The sequence below is a fragment of the Hydra vulgaris genome, chromosome 04 (genome assembly GCF_038396675.1).
Source record: "Hydra vulgaris chromosome 04, alternate assembly HydraT2T_AEP".
In the NCBI taxonomy this organism is placed as follows: Eukaryota; Metazoa; Cnidaria; class Hydrozoa; order Anthoathecata; family Hydridae; genus Hydra; species Hydra vulgaris.
The window spans coordinates 20364946-20384663 of record NC_088923.1 but is presented as its reverse complement, the minus strand read 5'-3'; the positions used below and the strand labels follow the sequence as shown (position 1 = coordinate 20384663).

The following is a 19718-nucleotide window of genomic DNA, read 5'->3' as shown; positions in this document are numbered from 1 at the left end:
TAAATTTAGGCTCCAGCGACACCACAATTAAAATTTATGATGTTGTAAAAATGTATTATACCCACAACTTCAAGGGTTCTCAATGTTCAGTTAGGTAATATTTTAAAAATTTTCTATTTTGTTTAAATTGCTATAAAATGTTTTTTTTTTTTTGAAAGATTTATTTCAGAAAATTATACAAGATAACTTTTAGTGAAACAGATCATTTAGAATTTTTTATTTTGCTTAGTGTACTTAAATTTCATCCTAACACAGAAAAGTTGTCTTTAATATCTGCTTCAGTCGATGGAAAAATCTATATGTGGGATTTGCAAACAAGCAAGTAAGAGTTTTTTAGCTTAACTAACCAATTCATTATATAATATCATAATTTTTATTTATTGATATCATTATTTTAATTTTATTAAGATGTGTGTCAGTACTAGATGGTCATTACAGTCCTGTAACATCATTAGAGTTTTCACGAGATGCACTAGTTAGGTATTTGCAATTTGTTTTATATATATGTATATATATATTTTCTTATGTATATATAAAAATTATGCTGACAATTGTATTTAAATGTTTCAATTTAACACATTTATATATATTATTTTTTATTTAACACATTTGCATGTGCTACATTTATATATATACATATATATATATATATATATATATGTATATATATATATATATATATATATATATATATATATATATATATATATATATATATATATATATATATATATATATATATATATATATATATATATATATATATATATATATATATATATATATATATATATATATATATATATATATATATATATATATATATATATATATATATATATATATATATATATATATATATATATATATATATATATATATATATATATATATATATATATATATATATATATAGAACCCCTAGATAGTGTCGGAAAGTTTTTTCCATATTTTGTTGACAAAAAGTAAAAATTAAAATGCAAGACCGGAATTTTTTTTTTTAATAATGATAGACTGCCTGCCCCAACCAAACCCTCAGTTGATGTAGCAGCACTCCCTTGCGGGTCAGGCTATTTGTCAGTCGATGTAGCAGCACTCCCTTGCGAGTCAGGCTATTTGTCAGTCGATGTAGCAGCACTCCCTTGCGAGTCAGGCTATTTGTCAGTCGATGTAGCAGCACTCCCTTGCGAGTCAGGCTATTTGTCAGTCGATGTAGCAGCACTCCCTTGCGAGTCAGGCTATAAGATAGTCGATGTAGCAACACTCCGCGCATGATTTACAGTAAAAAAAATAAAAATAAAAACATTTTATTAAAAAAAATAAAAATAAAAACATTTTATTAAAAAAAATAAAAATAAAAACATTGTTTATATTGTTAAAAACATTCAGAATGTTTTAAAAACATTCAGAATGTTTTTAAAAACATTCTGGTCAATTAAATTTGCGTTTTTGTGGTTTTTTTATATAACAATTAATTTGTAATTAAATTAATGTTTTTGACTTTCGTCCAACACGAAAATGTTGGACGAAAGTCAAAAGTAATTAAAAGTGACGTATGTGTTGGCGTAAGAATCACTTTTTTCCTTCCGCTCTTCCTAAAGCCAACAAACTATAGATCTATAATATATATATATATATATATATATATATATATATATATATATCATTTTTTATTCAAAATTTATATCTGCTTCATTTTCATGCTCAAATACAGTTTTTTTTTGTAGTGCAGGACGAGATAAAATTCTTGTGTTCTGGGACTTGAATTCTAGAAAGCAAATTAGGACAGTTCCAACTTTTGAGGTAGGGTTAATGACTTATGTTTATAAATTCATTAAAAATGATAATGTTAAAATTTTAAAGAAAATATAATTTATTTTAAAGAAAATGTATATATATAAATAAAAAATATATATACTTATATATATGTGTGTGTGTGTGTGTGTGTGTATGTATGTATGTATATATATATATATATATATATATATATATATATATATATATATATATATATATATATATATATATATATATATATATGTATATATATATATATATATATATATATATATATATATATATATATATATATATATATATATATATATATATATATGTATATATATATATATAAATATATATATATATATATATATATATATATATATATATATATATATATATATATATATATATATATATGTATATATATATATATATATATATTTTTATATATATATATGTATGTATAGATATTTATGTATATATATATGTATATTTTTATCAGGTCAGCAAAAAAACTTGATACTAATGTTTTACCATAAAACATAGAAACAAGGTTGGCAATTTTTTGCCGACCTCAAACAGTTCTAGGTCAGCAGTTAGGTCTTATTGCTGAATGCTGACTCTAATTCCGAAGGCTGTTTATGCATATTTATAAGTTTGATTTTTTGATACTTGCATTTATTTTTGTTTATGCTTAAAAGGTAATTGAAAGTTTGGTTGTTGTTCCAAAAGAAAAGTCCTTATTTAAAAATACCAGTATGAAAGACACAGAGTTTGTTGTTACTGCTGGTGAAAATGGTATTTAATGTTTTGATTGAATTGTCAATGAATTTGACTATTATTTTACAGTTTAATTTATTTTGTTAATATGAAAAATGTACTTCTGAAAAGTTAGTTTTCATTCTAATTAAAGTTGATGTTTATTTTTCTTGTGTCTATTCTTTAAATATTAAGTATATTCTTGTGTGTATTGCTCAAAAATTTAGTACATTCTTGTGTACATAGTGCAAAAATATAGTATACTCTTGTATAATGTGCATTGTACAAATATATAAAACACTCTATTGTGTGAACAAATATATTAGGCTGAATGTTTATTGCAATTAAAATACAATTTTGTTTAGGTAGCTTGCGGTTTTGGAGTTTGATTGGTGGATTTTGTGCTTATACGTCACAAAAAGAAAATTCGGAGTCAAATATTGTACAACTCCACTTTGATAGTAATTCTGAAAAATTAATTGTTGTAACAGAAGAACATAACATAATTGTGTATAACCCGATATCATTGAAACCAATTTTAAAGGTAAATTTACATAATTGGTTGTATATAACTATAAACTTTTAGATTATATAGCAAGTTAATGATTTTAAAATTAAAAATTTTTTTTTTTTTTTCGAGCCAAGTCTCTTTTTTTGAAAACCTTTTTTATTATTATTTTTTTGTTCTTTTATTTATATATTTATTTATTTTTACCTTTAATTATTTTTTTATTAATAAATTTATTTCTGGTTTTTATAAGAAAAGTTTTAATCTAAAATATATAGTTTGTTGGTCATTTTGATGAAATTTTGGACCTAAAGTTTTTTGGTGAAAATGAAGAGTACATTGGGATGGCAACTAATAGCAATCAGATCAATATTATGCAAAGAGGATTACTTTCTTCTCACATGTTGAAAGGGCATAGTGGTAATAGGTTATTTGAATTATTTTTGACTCTTGCAAATGGCTTCGTTTTTCTGTAGTGTATATGTTTTATGTTTTGTTTTCCAGATATTGTGTTATCAATTGATGTAAGTTTCAATGGCAAATATCTGGCTTCTTCTTCTAAGGTATATTTTTATTTATTGATTTATTAATTATACTTAAATATTGCAAAAATATTTTGCAATAAATTTTTTTTTAATTTTTAAAAGTTCAAAATTTAAAAACTTGAAAATTTATAAAAACTTCAAAACTTCAAAACATGTTATAAAATTTTTTTTGTAGTGCTTAAGATGAAATCATTAAAAATCTTTTGAATGCTTTTAACATTTAAATATGAAATTTAAAATCCAACATAAAGTTTAAAAATTTATTGTTTAAAAAAAATTTAGTTATTTTGTTAATAGATTCAGTATGTTTTTTTGACTTGTTCAATTTATTTTAGGATAATACTATTCGAGTGTGGTGCAAAGATGAAGAGGAAGATAAATTTTGCTGTGTTGCAGTAGGTAATGGTCACACTCATGCAGTTAGTAGTATTTCCTGGCCTGTGTGAGTACGCATTTTACTTATAAATCACCCTAGATTAAAAGTCATTTTTTTATAATTTTTATATAAATAAATCTTTTTAAATAATATATAAAAGTCAATTTTATCAATAATTATCCAAATTTCATTTTTCATAATTATTGCTAAAAAAATCTTTCAGTAAGCTAAGGATTAGTTAATTAACTTTGTGCAAGAATTTTATTAAGTAAAACTAACTTTTTAATATCAGTACAATCTACAGTAAAACTATTTTAGTGTGAAATCATTGGAATAATTTTAAACATCTGTATATGCAAAAATATTTAAAAATTTTGTTAACTAAGTTTTGAAACAAGTTGTGTTTATATCTTAAATAAATCTGATAAGTCAAGAGTTTATTAGATTTTCTAAGCAAATATATTATTAGGATATCAACAAAAACCTTTTAATGTCGTTTTGCTTCTCACAAAGGAAAGTTTTGAGTCTTTTTATTTATTTAAATTATTTTTATTTTATTTTTATTTATTTAAATTATTTTATATTATTTATTTTGAAAAAAAAAAAAAACTCTGATTAATGTGCTTTTCTAGTTAATATTTGTTTCTTAAAATCGAATTTAAAATGTAATGTTATATTTGAGTTTTTCATTACCAGTCTATCTTTAACTATCTAAAAAAATATTAAGTGAAAAGGTTCTTATCGTTCATGTAAAAAAAGATACAATATATAATAAGCTAACCAACATCCTCATTTTTATGTAGAAAGCCTTAAAATATTTTACCTTTAAAATTAATAAAAATATAAAAATCATACAATTAATGGGTTGCGCTTTAAGTCTTACTTAAATGTGTCTTTTTTTTTTTAAAAAAAAAATGTTTTTAAAGAAAAAATGTTGATTTGTTTTTTTTTTTAAAAAAACATTTAAAAAAACAAATAATTGACATGATAATTGTACTGACATTTGTTAAAAACAAGTTGAGCTAATAAAATCTAAAAATGCAATAATACAAAATAATAAAAAATATGTATTTTACTATTTGGATTTTTTAATTTTTTTATCCCCGTTCACTCCCAACATTGCTGCAAGCAACACTGGGTTTGGGAGTTACTACAAAAAAAAGGAATAGAGTTATAGAGCAAGGAAACGACTGACAAAAGAAAAACATGAAGATGGGAGAAAGTTCCAAAGATTCGAAGAGCGAGGAAAAAAACTAGGCAAATAAAAGTTTTAAGAGAATGTAGGGACAGATAGAGTAAAAGAATAAGACTTAGCTGAATGACGAGTCAAACAAGAATGAGTTTTAGTTGATGAAACTAGAGATGATAGTTCCTTTGAGCAGGGATCATGTATTTGTAGAAAAGAGAAAGAGATGCAACTTTAAGACTATGGGAAAGAGGCTCAAGTTTAGCAGATAGAGTGAGTCCAACTATGTTTACAATGCATTTTTGTATCTTGTCTAGAAGAGAATCAAAAGAACCAGCCCAAAGATGACAACAGTTCTCCATACAGGGATGAATTAGAGTTTTGTCGAGGAAGAGATTGGAATCAGGAGAGAGAAAATAGCGAGCACGATAAAGAGAAGCAATCTTAGCAGATGGTAATTTAGTTGGAGTTTTGTTGGAGTTAAAATTTACAAGCCACTGTGAGCCCCAATCTGTTACAGAAGTAAGATCAGATTCAATTCAAAGTGAGTTCAGATTCAAGATTGGCTGAAGTGAGATCAGATTCAAGATCAACCTTAACAGGTGCTAATTTAGCAATCGATTGTATATATGGTTTCCATAAAAGTTCAGTAGTAAATGATAATTCGAGAAGACATAAAAATGAGGACTCAATGAGAGGATTGCCATTCATAAATATAGGAATGTCGACAGTATTGTGATAGTTGTTTGCGGTAAACAACTGAGTTTTGTTGGACTTATAGTCTCAACAACTTTCCCAGATACTCCATATAAGGCAAGCTTATGAAGAAGACCAGCATGTCTTGCATAAAGCTTATGAAGAAGGCCAGCATGTCAGCATGTCAAAACTTTGTCAAAAGCTTTTTAGATATGTCAATAGCAATAGCTCTGGCCTCGCTGCCTCTATCTAATGCATGAAAAAATCATTTAGTCACAGCAGTTAGCAAGTCAGCTGTATAGCGAGAAGATCGAAAACCGTATTGATTGCCTGAAAGTTATTTGACTCAATGTTATTAACAAGATGTCATTAGCTAGGTCTTTGACTCAAAGACCATGCTAATAACAGATAGAAGACTGATAGAACAATAGTTATAAGGTTTAGAATGTTCACCAGAGTTTTTAAAAATTAAAACCAAAGATGTCGTTTTCCAGCAAGCAGGAAAACAAGATTCAATCAAGCACTTATTAAATAGTTTAGAGAGAATTCAAGAAAGTTTTTTTGTAAACACTGAAAACACTTTTGTAAGACTATGGCAGGAATATTGCCTGGACCACAAGCCTTAAAAGAGTTTAATTGAGATATGACTTTAGCTACTAAAGCAGAAGAAATTTGAATGTTTAACAATGGATTAACCTGTTTAACTGTAATGGAAGAAAGAGTATGGCCATAAGGTTCAAGAATCGAATTAGAAGAAAAATTCTTTGCAAATAATTCAGCTTTATCCTTAGGAGAGATAATAAGATCAGTCCCATGAATGAGAGATGGAATATTAGACTTACCTTTGTTAATAATGCTGTTAAAGATTTTCCAAAAGCCTCTAGAACCAAACTTCTGAGATAAGATACAAAATTCAGTGACCTGGGAATAATGGAGCTTAGCATCAGACAGCACCTTTTTGCATTGATTTCTTGCAATAATAAATAGTTTATTATTATAGTCCATTATAGTTTACAAGAGAGTTGTTCTTATGAAAGAGATAAAAAAAATGATTATATTATTATTTGATTGCCACTTGTAAATGAAAAAAATATACTTCGATGTATTTTTCTTTGTAAAAAAAGTTGAAAATTTTTTTTATCAACCCTCGGAATTAGGAAAAATGAGGTCAGCAATAAATTGCTGACCTCAAACTGTTAGAGGTCCCCATCAGGTCGGCAAAAAAAAATGTGACACAAAGGTGTTACCATAAAACATAGGAACCAGGTCAGCATTTTATTGCTGACCTCAAACACTTTAAGGTCAGCAGTTAGGTTGGCATTGCTGAATGACGACCTGACCCGAAAACTTCATGTGCATATGTATATATATATATATATATATATATATATATATATATATATATATATATATATATATATATATATATATATATATATATGTATGTATGTATGCCTTGTTTTAAATAAAAAATGGCTTAGCACATTAGCTCATTGTGATTTTGGCGTCATAAAATTATCTTTATTTTTTTATTTATTTAGGATCATTAACTTTTTTAACTACTGCAATAAAATAAGTTACCGCAAAACAAGTTTATTTTACTAATTAAAAAAACATATCTAGAAGTGTTATTATCTAAATATACATATTGTGGAATGTCTATGCTGTTACAATTTTCTTTCTTTTTTTTTTTTATATTAAATAATTAAATTTAATATTACATTTTTTATTATTGTTCTTATGAAAGAGATAAAAGTTGTTCTTATGAAAGAGATAAAAGTTGTTCTTATGAAAGAGATAAAAGTTGTTCTTATGAAAGAGATAAAAAAAATGATTATATTATTATTTGATTGCCACTTGTAAATGAAAAAAATATACTTCGATGTATTTTTCTTTGTAAAAAAAGTTGAAAATTTTTTTTATCAACCCTCGGAATTAGGAAAAATGAGGTCAGCAATAAATTGCTGACCTCAAACTGTTAGAGGTCCCCATCAGGTCGGCAAAAAAAAATGTGACACAAAGGTGTTACCATAAAACATAGGAACCAGGTCAGCATTTTATTGCTGACCTCAAACACTTTAAGGTCAGCAGTTAGGTTGGCATTGCTGAATGACGACCTGACCCGAAAACTACATGTGCATATGTATATATATATATATATATATATATATATATATATATATATATATATATATATATATATATATATATGTATGTATGTATGCCTTGTTTTAAATAAAAAATGGCTTAGCACATTAGCTCATTGTGATTTTGGCGTCATAAAATTATCTTTATTTTTTTATTTATTTAGGATCATTAACTTTTTTAACTACTGCAATAAAATAAGTTACCGCAAAACAAGTTTATTTTACTAATTAAAAAAACATATCTAGAAGTGTTATTATCTAAATATACATATTGTGGAATGTCTATGCTGTTACAATTTTCTTTCTTTTTTTTTTTTATATTAAATAATTAAATTTAATATTACATTTTTTATTATTGTATAACCTAAATAAATTTCTTTCTATTCTCGACATTTATATAAATGAATTAAAATATCTTTATATTTTTTTTCATTATTTCTTATTATGCTAGTAATGATTTTTTACTTTCAAAAAGTTATTAACAAACAAAAAATATTACTTGTTGCAAAGAAAAATACTAAAGTTATTTACTTTACCAGCGCTTTTTTTTGTGACAATGATTTAAATCTCCAAGTACCATTTATTAAAAAGTATGTACCCTTGTGATTTCACATGCCTTAGGGCAAAAAAGTTAAATTTATGCTTTATAAATATTTTTGATGCAGTTTTATGAGTTATTACATGTTTACAAGGAATTTAATTTTTGTAAAAAATAGAAAAGGAGGAAGATACTCAGAAAAAAATCTAATTTTTTTACATTTAAATAACTTTTTTATTCAACTTTTTTTTTATGAAAAAATGAACTCTTTATAAGATGTTGTTTCAAGTTTGTAATAATGTTTTTTCATTTTTTTTTGATAAAATCATAACAAACAAAAAAACAAACAAAAAACAAAAAAAAGTGGTGCTGATATAAAATAAAATTTAACATGTCCTATTTTTTTAGTTAATTATTTGTTTTGTTTTTAAATTTTTTAAAAGAATTTAGTAATTATTTTTGTTGTTGTTTGTTATGAGAAATTGTCTAAATAAACTGCTATTGCAAGATGATAAAGTTTTTTTAATATGTTTCTTTTATGGTTTCTTTTTTTGTGCATTGTATGACACCTTATTTTTTCTTTTGCTGAACATTTTTGATGGAGAAGTTAGAGTAATACAAATAAAATTTTCTTTATTTTTTCTTAACTTATTACATTTGTAAATAGTGCAAATATCAAACGTAATTTTTATGCAAACTTTTTTACATAATTGTTATTCAAACTTCATAAGTTGTTTTTATAACATTCATTACTTCTTATATCTTACCGCTTAAACAGTATCTTTAGACTTGTTTATATATATATATATATATATATATATATATATATATATATATATATATATATATATATATATATATATATATATATATATATATATATATATATATAAACAAGTCTAAAGACACTCTCTCTCTCTATACATATATATATATATATATATATATATATATATATATATATACATATATATATATATATATATATATATATATATATATATATATATATATATATATATATATATATATATATATATATATATATATATATATATATATATATATATATATATATATATATAAACAAGTCTAAAGACACTCTCTCTCTCTATACATATATATATATATATATATATATATATATATATATATATACATATATATATATATATATATATATATATATATATATATATATATATATATATATATATATATATATATATATATATATATATATATATATATATATATATATATATATATATATATATAAACAAGTCTAAAGACACTCTCTCTCTCTATACATATATATATATATATATATATATATATATATATATATATATATATATATATATATATATATATATATATATATATATATATATATATATATATATATATATATATATATATATATATATAAAGAGAGAGAGAGAGAGAGAGAGAGAGAGAGAGAGAGTGTGAGAGTGCAAGGGGCAAATTAAGCTATCTTATTTAGCAATCACAACTAATTTTTATATTACTGGGTAAAGGTTTTTATGAAAAGAAGTTTCACCATGTTTTACAAAGATGTTGACACAAAATAACCTGGTCAAACGAATATTATCTTAGGTCATTTGTCTATCAGGTCAGGCTAAAATTAACGTGTATACTAAAGCACTAGTATCAACAAGAAATATTTTTTTTTAAGTTTATTTGTTAACGCGTTTGAAAAAGATTAATGCAGTAATGAGCTTTTATGTATTACCTGGATTAACATCTGTTTTTTAAAAATAGTATTTAAAATATAATATTTGTGAAAGTCTTATTAAAGAACTTTGCTATTTAAGTTGCAGTAAATTTGTTTTCCAGCATACATTTTCACAATCTGGTAAAGTTAATTCACCCCTTGGGAAAGAGATTTAGCCATTTTAAAATCAAGGGTTTTGAGATAAATACAACAAAATAGGATGACAATATATTACCAGACATTTTCTTTAACTCTTTTTATTGTGTTCTAAAAAAAAGATGGAAAAATAACCATTATTATTACCTAAATATAGAAAAAATATACAACCTAAAATTCCCTGATTACTGCCTGAAACTAATTATATAGTTTTATTAAATTATTGCCAGTGTAATGCAAATTTTAAAATAAAACTTTATGTCATGTGTATGAATTTTTTCAAATGGCCCACTCCCTAAGAAATACAATCATCTTAGAACCCCTCAAAGAAATGAAACTACAACCCCTAAAACAAAAACAAAAAACAACTAAAAAATAGAAAAAGTAACAAGTAAATTAACAGAAAAGATAATGTAATTTTATTTAAAATAATAGCTTTAGTAAAAGCTGTTTTGGAGTAAATCATAAATATTTTCTAATAAGTTATATTATGAAGTTCTGCAGATGCAAATGAGAACTTTTGTTCAAAAAATTATATTGTATAACAACTATATTGTAGATTTATCACTAATGTATAATGATAAACAACTGTTGATAATTATTAGTATCACAAAATAGCAATAAGACAAACCTTTTTAAAATGATATGATAAGTTTATGTAGAAAGTTTCTCATTGGTTAATAATATGATTATATAGAAAGTTTTTTTGGTTAATTATATGATAAGGTTATATAGAAAGTTTCTCATTGGTTAAGAATTAATAAAGTAAATTTCAAATCATGATAATTTACTAAATTAAAAAATTGAAATTTGCACATTCTAATTACGTTAGTTAAGTTACAAAAAATTGTCTTCTTGATTTTATTATTGATAAACCCCATAAAATAGTTTCAAAACATAAAGAACAAATTTATAATGAATAAATTCTCTAACAAGCTAATATATTTTTAAATAATTGTATTGAAATAAAAATTGTACATAACTATGTAATAAATATAGCAGTATTTTAATACAAATAGAAAAATATTGTAAAAGATTTTTTTATTAAAAAAACAACAAAGAGCTATTTATGCTCTCTTCAGCATATTTATTTAATTTATCTATGTTAGCATTTTTCTATTTAAATTTTTTATTAATATTTTTCTTTTTTTCTTGTTTTTTTGTTTGATTCAAATCAATAAATTAATAGACTCTTACATAAACATTTAAAACTTATAAAAATATTTGAAATATATATTAAACAAATTATTTTGCTTTTATGATTTACTTTCATTCTTTAAATATCATTGACTAATTTAAGTTCTTTTTTTGCCTTCTTGTTGATTACCTAGACATTTTTTAGTTAATAGATTTTAGTTGTATAATACTTCTTACTTTAATAATACACTCTCCCTTTTAAAAAACAAATCTCTGCATCCATTTAAGTATTGTGGAATAAATTTAATTATTGTGGAGTATATAAATAAAATTATCAAGTTTTTATTGTAATTTTTTTGACCTATTTTTTGAAAATTGTTTTTACAGTCTTTCAACTGATTATTTGGTCACTGGAAGTCAGGATCTGACATTAAAATGCTGGAAGCTACCTTCTTTACTATTGGTAAATATTTCAAATATGTGTTTATCTGCTTTAAGTCAATTAAGGATGCTTTTAAAGTTTTTTTTTAAATCATTTTTGAGAATATTTTTTTTAGCTCTTTCGGGTGGAGTCAAAAATTATTAAATAAGTAGCAAAGAGCACATACTTTGAGAACAATTAGTTTTTATTTGAAATTTTAAGTTATTGGAGTATGTGTATTGGTGTAATTTTATTTTGCTTTTTTACTTTATATGTAGACTTGAATTATAACACTAACATGAATTACACCCCTCACAATAATATTTCATAGTTTAAGGATAGTGTCTCTGGTATTTGTGCATCTTTTTTTAACTAAAAACAGTTTTTACAATCTATAATCTAAAATAACTATATTTATAATAATGTAGTTATAAGTCGAGTGTAATAAGAAAGGACTTGATAGGATTTAATCTGGAAAAAGAACTTTTATTTAAAAAAAATATTTTTTATATTAAACATGTTAAAGTAGTAAATGTTTTTTTTTTTAATTTCTCACATTTCTCAAATTGTTTTGCAATCAAATCTCTTAAAATTTGTTTTTGCATATTTTTCAACCAGTAAACTAGTTTTTAATTGATATTAGTTATGTTAATTATGCCAATTATGTTAGTTTTAGAAAACTGAATTTGCGAATTTGCATGTGAAATGGTTATTAGTTAACTTAATTATGCCAATTATGTTAATTTTAGAAAACTGAATGTGTCAATTTGCATGTGAAATGGACAGAGAAAGCTCATGATAAGGTATGAGAAATTGTTATTATATAATTGCCATGTACTTATAAACTCCAGCAATAATTTATAATAAAAAATTGATAATTCAGGTAGGTTTAATTCTGTCTTTTTAAATTTAATTTAATGGTCTGCTATCTTGTATAAAATGTAATTTATTAAGGGGTGTTTCCATAAAATGGAACTACAATATTACAGCAAGTTATATTGTAATTCCGAAAATGTTTTTTTAAAAAAATAAATGAAATAGAATTTAGTTTATTTTGCTGGACAATATATATTTAACTAGCTGGAGTTACCCGGCGTTGCCTGGGCCAATATTTAAACTGGCTTACCTGATATCTGTACACAAAAATGGGCCCAAAAAATGGTCACCCTGACCCCGGGGGTCGGGGTACGGGGTCAAAACCCAGCTAAAAACCTTCTCCCCCTCGATGACTACCCCCATGCCAAATTTCATAGAGATCGGTTCGGCGGTTTGGATTTCTATAGAGAACAAACAAACAAACACACACACAAACACACATTGCCCTTTATATATATTAAGATATTATTAATTAATTGTTTTCTAGTAAGATTAGCTGCATTCAATCTTCTTTTAGACTTTTAAGTTTTTATAAAGTTTGCCATCGAATTGGTTCAGCATGTCATCTACCATTGATAAGATTACTTTTATATAAATATTTTGATTGATTTTGGAAAACCATCATAAAAATAGAACAACAAAATGAAAAATTAACCATGAAAATAAACAAAAGTGGAAAACAAGCTCTTAATATTCAGCAAAAAAATACATCGAACAAAAAAAAAAAAAAAAGAAAAAAAAAAAATGAATTTTTATATTCTGTAAAAGATCTTCAATTTTATACCCTTAATACATCAATAAGGCCTGCCCAAACACTAAACCATTAGTCAATATAGATATATATATATATATATATATATATATATATATATATATATATATATATATATATATATATATATATTTATATACACACATACATACATACATACATACATACATACATACATACATTCATACATACATACATATACACATTACCGTTTGTAATAAAAATTGTTATTATAATTAAAAATAGTTTTTAAAATATTGAATTTAGGATGTTAATGTGGTAAGAATATCACCGAATGATAAAATTTTGGTATCTGGGTCTCAAGACAAAATGGCAAAAGTAAGTTTTTTTTCAAATCATTCCTAATAAAATTACTAGAAAGTTTCTTTTTTCCTTTTTTTAATATGATGAGTTACTATGATTAACAATAAGATTTTTTTATTTTTTTATTTTTACTTTTTTAGATTTTATTTTATAAAATTAAAACAGTTTAAAATAAAATAAATTTAAAATTTATACAATTTTTAGTTGTTAAATTTTTAAGGTTTGGAAATTTAAATCAGGCACATTGCTCGGCACGTTGCGTGGTCACAAACGTGGTATATGGTGTGCTTGTTTCTCTCCTGTTGACCAATGCATTGCGACAGGATCAGCAGATTCTACCATAAAATTGTGGACTTTATCTGATTTTACTTGCGTAAAGGTGAAAAATGTTTTTTTTTTCTTGATTTGTTTCTAACTTAAAGAAACTTTTTTTAAAAAGTATTTAAAAAGTTGAACCACACTAACTACTTTAACATTTTTAAAATATCCTATCATTTAGTTTAATATCCTATCATGCTTTAGTTTTATAAATTGATCCTAAATAATCCAAAATTTTTAGTTACCAATCCTACTAATATAGTACTTTTAGATGTAATGCAATAGTCTTAAGGTGGTACATCCCCATTAATTTTGAAATTTTTTTAGAAAAAATCAATTTTTTGAAAATTGGTTTTTTAAATTCAAAATTTTTCATAGAACAATATTATTAATTTTTTTTTTAATAAATAAATAAGGAAGTGTGTACAATTATGTGTTTTGTGGCCATAGTAAATTGAGAAGTCCGTAGCAACGCCATAGCAACGCATTTTAAAACAAAAAATGTAAACTTGCTCAAGCTTATAAACATCAATAACTCTTTTCTACTGCAGCTTGTTTATTTTGTGCTTCATGTTTATTTTAAAAGCTATAACTTGAACTACTAATGCGAACATGTATCAAATGTATCGTGCTTGCATGCTGTTTTAATTTGTTAATGTTCTTATAAATAAATAGCTAAATAAGATATGGGACATTCTATTGCTCAAACTAAAAAAAGAAAGTTTTCTTGTAATCAACACCTAAAATCTTCAAAGTTTATTCAGCTTGATACATCAATTTCTGATCCAAGTTTATCAGCAAGCTCCAGAAAAATAGTAAACACTGAAATATCTGGAAGTCAAAAAAATTACAACATCATTATAAACTTTAATATTTTAAAACTAATGGTTAGTGAGTTTAAATGCCCCGAATGTGGAAATGAAGTTTGTTTAGAAAATGATTTAAAAAGCAAGAAAGGTTTTTGTTTTTATTTAACTTTGCAGTGTCTTTGTTGCCAATTTAGCAAAGGATGGCACACGTCTCAGTTTTCTACTAAAAAATCTAAAAGTACTCCAGGTGTTCCTACTGCATCAGTTAATTTTCAAGTCGTTACTGTTTTTCGTGAAATTGGTAAAGGTTATCAATCTATATGCAAATTTGCTGCAGTAATGAACATGCCATCTCCTATGAATTTTAAAAACTATAGTGCAATAAATAACAATTTGTTAAATATTTATAATGAAGTTGCTTCTGCAAGTATGTCAAGCGCAGCCAATGAAACCAAAGATATTATTTTTAAATCAAGCAATGTTAATGATGTTTCTGCTTGCCAGGTTTCTGTTGATGGTACCTGGCAAAAGAGAGGCCATCAATCTTTAAATGGTATTGTCACTGCAATATCAAGAGAGAATGGAAAATGTCTTGGTTCAATTTCGTTAATTAAGTTCTGCAAAGCTTGTAATTATTGGAATAAAAAAAAGTCAATACCAGGTTATCAAAATTGGAAAATAAATCATGTTTGTGAAGCTAACCACAATAAATCATCAGGATCCATGGAAGCTTCTGGTGCTGTTTCAATTTTTCAACGGTCAATTGAAAAGCATGGTTTGAGATATGAAGGATATATTGGAGACAGTGACAGCTCAGCATATAATGATGTTGCTGCAAGTAATCCATATCCAGGTTTTGAAATAAGCAGACTTCATTGTGTTGGACATTACCAAAAGAGACTTGGAAATCGTGCGCGTAACCTTAGAGTGACACTTAAAGGTCAGTTTCTTTCAGATGGAAAAAAAATAGATGGAAAAGGTCGACTGACAGATAAAGCCATAAATACGCTTCAAAATTATTTTGGTATGGCTATCTGTCAAAATGTGAATAACCTATATGCAATGAAAAAAGGTGCTTGGGCTGTTTTATTTCACAACAGTGACATAAGTAAAGAGTCAGAGAGACACAAATTTTGCCCACGAACTAGAACTAGTTGGTGTTTGTGGCAGAGTAATAATGTAACAGGTGAAACAACATACAAAACTAAATTAAGCTTACCATTAGCAATTAAAGCAGTACTTATGCCTATATTTCAGGCTTGGTCAGGAAGGCGTGCGATTTCAAGTCTTTATATGACCACGCAAATAATATTTTGTTTTGATGATTTAACCACGGTTTTTAACAAATGCGCTGAAATAATTAGTTTTTAATTACGTCGAAAATAAATAATTTTGATACGTTTATCTTTACTAACGTTTTTTATTAGCAAAACGCTTTTAAATAAAGTAGCTGATGATTTTAATTAAAGTATCATTGAAAGTTGTATAATTTTTTATTTATATTATTTAATTATATAAGATTTTTTTTATAAGTAAAACAAACGTAAAAATTGAAAAAAAAAAAATGATTTTATAAGCGATGACTTTAAACAGCGAAGGTCTCTTTATATTAGAATTTATATTAGAATTTAACTTTATATTATAATAACTTTATATTAGAATCATTAAAGTTTTTACTGAGAAGAAGAAAAAAAAGACAAACTTTTTTGAAAGCCGTTTGAATTAAATAACTTTGATCTTTACTTACGTATTTATATTTTATTATAAATGTTTTTAAATAAAAAAAAATTATAACAATTTTTTAAATAAACGATTGAATTATTTTTACTTTTTTTACTTTTTGTGCGAAGAATTGTTAAGAATCTTTTTTTAAACTTTTAAATGTACGCGTTTATTAAACAATTGTCTGTTGTAAGTTGTTACTTTATTTAAAAAAGGTTTAGCATAATATGAAATTATAAAAACATTAGTAACGATAAACGATTCAAAGTTATTTATTCCTAACGTAATTTAGATAATCTTATCGTTATAGTTTATTATTTTTTTTAGTTAAGTTTTAATTTTATTTTTGCAATTTTAGTTTTATGCAAGTTATTTTTATTTTGTTTTTCGTTATTTTTTTGACGAAAATTTATTCGCTTCTTCAACGTTTTTTTAAAGTTTCTTTATAGTTGAGTTAAGATTTTTATAGCGCGTTTTTAAAACGCATACAAATTTTTAAAACTTATTAACAGCCGTGGTCAAGTTAAGTAAAATCAAATAGAATTTGCGTGGTCATATTATGACGTGAAATCGCACGCCTTCCTGGCCAAGCCTGATATTTACAGATTTGACAAATTAAACATTATCAAAATGTTTGCACGGACAAACTCAAAATAACAATGTAAGTCTAAATGCCTTAATATGGAAGAGATGTCCTAAAGATTTTTTTATTGGGAAAAAAGTTCTTGAGATTAGTATGAACTCAGCTATTATAGCATTTAATGATGGAAGCACAGCAGTTGAAAAAGTAATTAGTGCTGGAGGTATCGAACCAAGTATATATATGCAGGAAGGACTTCGTAAATTGGACTGCAACCGAATTAAAAAAATGAATCACAAATCAAGTGCTAAAGGTAAAATAAGGAGAAAAACAGCTTAGAGCCATCAAAAAAGGTTACATAGATATTGAAAAAAAACTGGAAAAGGACCCACAATATGATAGTGGAGGTTTTTAATTGGGCTCGTGCTTCTTTTTCTAATATACTGAACTTTTATTTTGTTTTTTGTGTTTTTCTCAAAATGTCATTTTTACCAAATACCTAAATTTTAAAACCTAATATTTTCAGTTTGGGACCATATGCTGACTTGAAATTTTCAGGGTGTTTTTGTTATAAATTGACTTATTTAAATACATCATATTTATTTGTAGTTTTGGTAATGAACCAAAACTACAAATAAATATGATGTATAAGTATGTTTAAAATCTTTTTTTCTTGCTTTTTTTGTTAAAAATTTTCTTAAATATATAGAAAATTATTTTTAAAATGTTCTATTCATCTTTAATGCATGATTTTGGTTCATAACCTCTTCGTACCTCTTAGGAACATAGTGTGAAAATTTCAGAGTTAAAAGATATATAGAACTGGAGATATCTTGTTTTAAATTACACCCATATTTTGGCAATTCGTATGGAATAAGTGAGGCAAAAGTTGGGCAATCGAGATTTCTTATTTAAAAAAAAAAATCAGCATACTTGTTTTAACTTGTGTATTGTAGTTTTAATTTTGTATTGATTATTTTAAGGAAATTTTTTAGAATGGGGGTGTACCACCTTAATCATGACTGTTGTTCATCACCATCATCAGCATACCACTAATGTTTATGGTGGTTTACACAATCAAAGTTGAAACTGATATACTTAAATAAATGTTCTAATATTTTTTGCATTAGTTTAATTTACGTTAATTTATTATTGGTTTAATTTCTATTAATTTCTATTAGTTAAATTCATATTAATTTGTGTTGGTTTTTTTAAATAGACATTTGAAGGTCACAGTAATTCAGTTTTAAAAGTATACTTTCTATTAAAAGGAATGCAAGTTGTTTCAAGGTTAATATTGTTCTTGATATGATACTTTTGTTTATATTTTTTTAGTTGTTTTATTTGTTTTTTTATGGTTTTAATTATGATCTTTTAAAAAAAACTATAGTGGCTCTGAAGGACTAATAAAAGTTTGGAATATTCGTAACAATGAGTGCATATCAACAGTTGAAGCCCACGATGAAAAGGTTTTTTATTCATAATACTAAAATAATTTTGTATATATGGTTAATTAAAAATTCAAAAAAATAAAATTTACAAAATCATGTGACTTGTTATACATATAAAATAGCTTTCAGATATATAAAATATTATTTATTAATTTTTAATAAATTAAAAGTTATTAAATAAAAAATTTTAGATTTGGTGTTTAGCTGTAAATAAAGAGGAGAGTACAATTATTTCAGGTGGCAGTGATTCTACAGTAAAAATATGGAAGGTATTTTTCATAATGCATCTAATGTTTTTCATAACGCTTTTAATATTTATTTTTAATTTTTTAAAAAGATGTGGTTGTTACAACAACATCAACATTATGTTTTATAAAATTGAAATTAGAAATAGAATCATCTATATAATAAAAAAAATATTTTTTTTAATTCTTATGTTATTTAATATGCAGCTGTGAACATGAAAATAACAGTACTAAAAAATTATTCATATTTTCATTATTATTTGCCTTCTGTAAAATATAGAAAGACTAATTTTTCATGTTAGAAAGAGATAAGTAAGCTAAGCAAATAAGAATTTAATACATTCAAGAATACCCTTATTTTTAATAAAACTTTAGTTAAAAAAAAAGCTTATTTGTTGACAAAAATACATACCCCTAAACGTTTTCATTTCACCATCCAACAACTAAAGTGGTCTATCATAAAGTGGCGCTGTGTATTATGAATTGGTGAATAAAAAATCTTTTTGAAGGGGTAGGTTCAAGACACATCCAGCTATTACAGAATTGAAGCAAAAATAAATTGGTAAGTCTGTGAAACATGGTTGATTCAAATACATGGTATTGACTGCTTCTCATACATATAATATATG

At 24.6% G+C, this 19718-nt stretch overlaps 1 protein-coding gene across 2 annotated transcripts in view; it reads left to right on the top strand.

Moving 5' to 3' along the window:
* The window catches only part of LOC101238227 (transducin beta-like protein 3), a 78122-nt gene that overhangs the window by 29092 nt on the left and 29312 nt on the right, over positions 1-19718 (top strand). For both annotated transcript variants that reach the window (XM_065795727.1, XM_065795728.1), the window contains exons 7-22: positions 10-94; positions 230-322; positions 409-480; positions 1728-1803; positions 2487-2583; positions 2910-3088; positions 3331-3472; positions 3557-3615; positions 3933-4039; positions 11959-12034; positions 12742-12795; positions 13908-13979; positions 14185-14343; positions 18613-18683; positions 18784-18862; positions 19036-19113. In XM_065795727.1, coding sequence (XP_065651799.1) covers positions 10-94; positions 230-322; positions 409-480; positions 1728-1803; positions 2487-2583; positions 2910-3088; positions 3331-3472; positions 3557-3615; positions 3933-4039; positions 11959-12034; positions 12742-12795; positions 13908-13979; positions 14185-14343; positions 18613-18683; positions 18784-18862; positions 19036-19113 — 1499 coding nt within the window. The remainder of the gene's footprint in view (positions 1-9; positions 95-229; positions 323-408; positions 481-1727; positions 1804-2486; positions 2584-2909; positions 3089-3330; positions 3473-3556; positions 3616-3932; positions 4040-11958; positions 12035-12741; positions 12796-13907; positions 13980-14184; positions 14344-18612; positions 18684-18783; positions 18863-19035; positions 19114-19718) is intronic.